The 3479-nt window shown below is 36.4% G+C and overlaps 1 protein-coding gene across 3 annotated transcripts; it reads left to right on the plus strand.

Annotated features, from left to right (window-relative positions):
- Window positions 1-450: 450 nt before the first annotated feature.
- LOC145579077 (uncharacterized) lies at window positions 451-3143 on the plus strand. Of its 3 annotated transcripts, XM_081636354.1 has the most exons (7): window positions 1081-1124; window positions 1211-1288; window positions 1505-1575; window positions 1701-2213; window positions 2296-2433; window positions 2515-2595; window positions 2673-3143. In XM_081636354.1, exons 4-7 carry the CDS (start codon window positions 1797-1799, stop codon window positions 2754-2756), a joined length of 720 nt encoding a protein of 239 aa, XP_081492480.1. In that variant the 5' UTR covers window positions 1081-1124; window positions 1211-1288; window positions 1505-1575; window positions 1701-1796; the 3' UTR covers window positions 2757-3143. The 3 variants fall into 3 exon arrangements, with proteins under 3 accessions (XP_081492481.1, XP_081492478.1, XP_081492480.1); XM_081636355.1 differs by lacking the exons at window positions 1505-1575; window positions 1701-2213 and adding an exon at window positions 451-750 and having other exon boundaries at window positions 1068-1124; XM_081636352.1 differs by lacking the exons at window positions 1081-1124; window positions 1211-1288 and adding an exon at window positions 451-750 and having other exon boundaries at window positions 1505-2213.
- The last annotated feature ends 336 nt before the right edge of the window (window positions 3144-3479 follow it).

A 3479-nucleotide genomic window follows, 5' to 3' on the forward strand; every position in this document is an offset into this window, starting at 1 on the left:
TTTAGATCTGTTAACTATAATTTTGATTGTTTTTTATTTTTTTACATTTCAACAATCTGGGAAAAACAATCTCAGAAATTCGGTTTTCGATTCGAAACCGAATTAGATTTTTAAATTTTGGTTTGAATTGGTTCGATTTTAGATTTAATTCGGTTCAGTTTTGGTTTGAAAATTTCAAAATCGAATTATTTCAGTTTGAATTCGGTTTGGGTCAATATCCAAACCGAACACCAAACTTTCACCCCTAAAGATTGGCAACATATCAATAATAAATGTGATTTCCCTCGACTTGATCATAACTTCTTCCAAACGGAAAATTCAAGTTTATCAAATTGATAAACAAAAACTGTAAATCAAAGGGGTATATTTGGTACTTCACCCGTATTGACGTGTATATTTAGTCCATCAAGCACAATGAGCTGGACTCCTCCTTGCTACATGGATAGACGGTGTTACTAAATACTAAGGTTTCCATCACATAAGGGACTTAGGATTTAATTTGTCAATTCATAATTACAGATCGAATTCGACTGCTCTAAAAATCGAAATCACGAAATACAATAATCTTACACCAGTTTGTTTTGAATTGTAAACACAGAGGAACTATTTACCGACAAAACTGCACATCGGATTATCACGAAATTGGAAATCATGACAACCATTTCGATGTCTACATCTGTTGGTAAGAGAAAGAGATCGTCAATCGTAGGAGCAGCTGAATCTGAAGAACAACCTGCACAGATTGAGAAGGTGAGTTATTGAGTTAAAATTTGTTTAATTTATGTCAAATCGGTAGTCAATTATCTCATATGTAATGAGACAAATCCAATTAATTAAAGATATACGTTGTTTGGTAAATTTATTCTTATTTTCAAGTAAGTCGGAAATGTACTATATCCTATCTCAAACTTTAGTATATGAAACAAATGAATGTAAATTGGAGATAAATCAAGGAGCTACGGAATAATACATGTCTGGGGTACTGTAATTTGAGGGCTACTTTCTGTTATTGTGTAAAAACAAATGGGATGGCCAATTAACAACAACTGGTTGGTCTTTTTGTGCAGTCAATGTGTGTGGAAAATGGGCAGAAGGTAATACAATTACATGCGGGATTGTTTAAGGTATATATGAACTTCGTGAAAGGAATTGGAATTGATTTAAATAAAACCCAAAATTGTGATAGTGACAAAATGGTATTGAATTGTAGGAAAATTCATTAAGCGATGGCGGACTTGTCAAAGATAGAAGTAAAGTTATGAGGGAACACTCGGCCAGTAGCCGAAGGGTGAGTGTGTTCAGGTCCTAATTTGTACAGTGGTTATGCATGGAATTCACAAATCTGGATGTGTTCATAACTACATGATGTGTTCTTGAATGTTAATTTATATTAATTTATTTTCCGTATAGCAGTAGAAGCGAAGTTATGTTTAATGCTTATTCTAACTTGATGAGGTCAATCCGGATTGGGTAATGACAATCCTAATTAATTTCATGTGTGCAGCCTCCTAATATGAACTGTCGTATAGAGTCCTTTGGGAGAATATGTCAATAATTTGATGACAGGAGGAGAAGGTAGGTGTATGATTTGGGTTTTGGAGGTCTGCTCCACTTTGCTTGCAATATGCATTTGCCAAGGCAGCTAGCCTATTGGTTAATGACTAGGGTTGACCCTTTAAACAAAGTATTTATTGCTCTAGGTGGTCGGGAGTATCGATTATCAAAGAATCAGGTTAGATGGGTTCTAGGTATCCCAAATGGTGCAATGGAAGTGCCTACTATGAATTTGATGACTGATGAAGTTCGTGAGAAGGTCCAGAAAAATATTCTTGAAATATGGTAAATCATGGGAGACTAAATCAAAGAACGAGTGTGGAAATGTTTACACATCCATAGGAATTCCTGTCACGAGTGAGATGAAAGACAGGCTAGAAGGGTATTTTGAGGTAAATCAGGAGGAAGAATTCAAAACACTATTCTTGATTGTCGCATTGCAAATGGTATTGTGCCCTACCCAGTCACCAAGATTAGCGTCTGACTTAATTCCTGCACTTGGGTGTGTAATGGAAACTTGTGAGTATGATTGGTGTGAGTTGGTGTTGTGTAAGTTAATGGAGTTGTGTAAGTTAATGGACAGTATATGTAGCTTTGCGTGTCGATTTTACGCGAATGGATATGCCGGAGGTTGCGGAGGGTGTGCAATGTTTGTAGTGGTAAGTGTACAAGTAAGCATACTCGTTCATAAATTGTGAAAAGTAAGCCTCATTCCTAGAAATTTGTTTGTATTTGTTGCAGATATATTACTTGGACCGGTTAGATATGGATCCGATTCAATGGGGTGTATATCCTCAAATTAAAGTATGGAATATGAAGCAAATTCGGAAGGCCGGGAAGTGTGATAGGCTGAGAACGGGGGACTACAGTTGCTTAGGGGTAAGTATCAAGTGACCTCATATATGTTTGTTTCAGTACATTCACATACATAATGTAATGTAATACAAAAAAATGCTATAGCTGTTAGATGTTGCATACGGTGAATCTCATCCTAGAGAGGCGAGGGACACGGAAGGCCCTATGACCATAACAAAATACCCTGTGAGTTCCCTTGAATTCGTAGCACGGTTATTAATGAAATGATCACGGAATATGATGTAATGTGGTAATATGTACAGGATTTGTCCAAGATGGTGGGGTGTAAGGACAGGCGAAGGCGGGCTCCGATACGTAGCCATATGGGAAAAGGCAACCCCATGTAACATTGCATTGCATGCGAAGATGTGTTGATTTTGAAGGCTGATACATACTGAAAAGAAAAAGTTGGAATGGGAATGCATTTCAGTTAGGATACATTTCGTAGAACATCGTGTCTTTTGATGATTCTTCTTAAAGCTTTATAGGTCAGTAATGGTTCAACTGGAATAGTGCATGTAGCCCAATTGATATTGGGTTGTGTATAGTAATGTTTGCTCACAAATGGGTGTAGTGAAACACTGAGTGAATAGGATATTTAACACTTGCATGTTGGGGGTGATTGGATTAACTAAGTAGTTACACCAGTAACTAAAACTTGTTTGTACTCTAAGTTGGTTTTTTAAACCATATAAATTTAGTCGCAGTTGAATGGCTTAAGGGCTGGGCTCCAATTACATAAATGGGCCTGTTTGTACACTTCCAATTGAGCGTCGATGCCCAAATTATGGGATATATCCATGAGTATACAACACCAGTTACGTTTAATGTGAAATGATCAAACTTAAGAATGTGAATGTAACTGGGTGACCATAAGTCGGATAAGAACCAAAATTGAATCCAATCCAAATCGAATTATCAATTTGGTTTGGTTACGAAATAGTAATTCTATAGGAACGATTTTTGATTTATTTGAAATATCAGATTTATGGATCGGATCAGATAGACCATGTTTGGATCCAAACTAAAACTGAAACCGAATTATAACATTAAGGACTTATGAAAATGAC

The sequence above is a fragment of the Chenopodium album genome, chromosome 14 (genome assembly GCF_948465745.1).
Source record: "Chenopodium album chromosome 14, dcCheAlbu1.1, whole genome shotgun sequence".
Classification (NCBI taxonomy): domain Eukaryota; kingdom Viridiplantae; phylum Streptophyta; class Magnoliopsida; order Caryophyllales; family Amaranthaceae; genus Chenopodium; species Chenopodium album.

What these genes read in the sequence shown, in the direction of transcription:
- LOC145579077 (XM_081636352.1), top strand. Translation starts at nt 1,797, where the DNA reads ATGAAGTTCGTGAGAAGGTCCAGAAAAATATTCTTGAAATATGGTAAA. An exon ending in GGTGTGCAATGTTTGTAGTG is followed by an intron (nt 2,214 to 2,295) that starts GTAAGTGTACAA and finishes TATTTGTTGCAG; the next exon opens with ATATATTACTTGGACCGGTT. An exon ending in TGACCATAACAAAATACCCT is followed by an intron (nt 2,596 to 2,672) that starts GTGAGTTCCCTT and finishes TAATATGTACAG; the next exon opens with GATTTGTCCAAGATGGTGGG.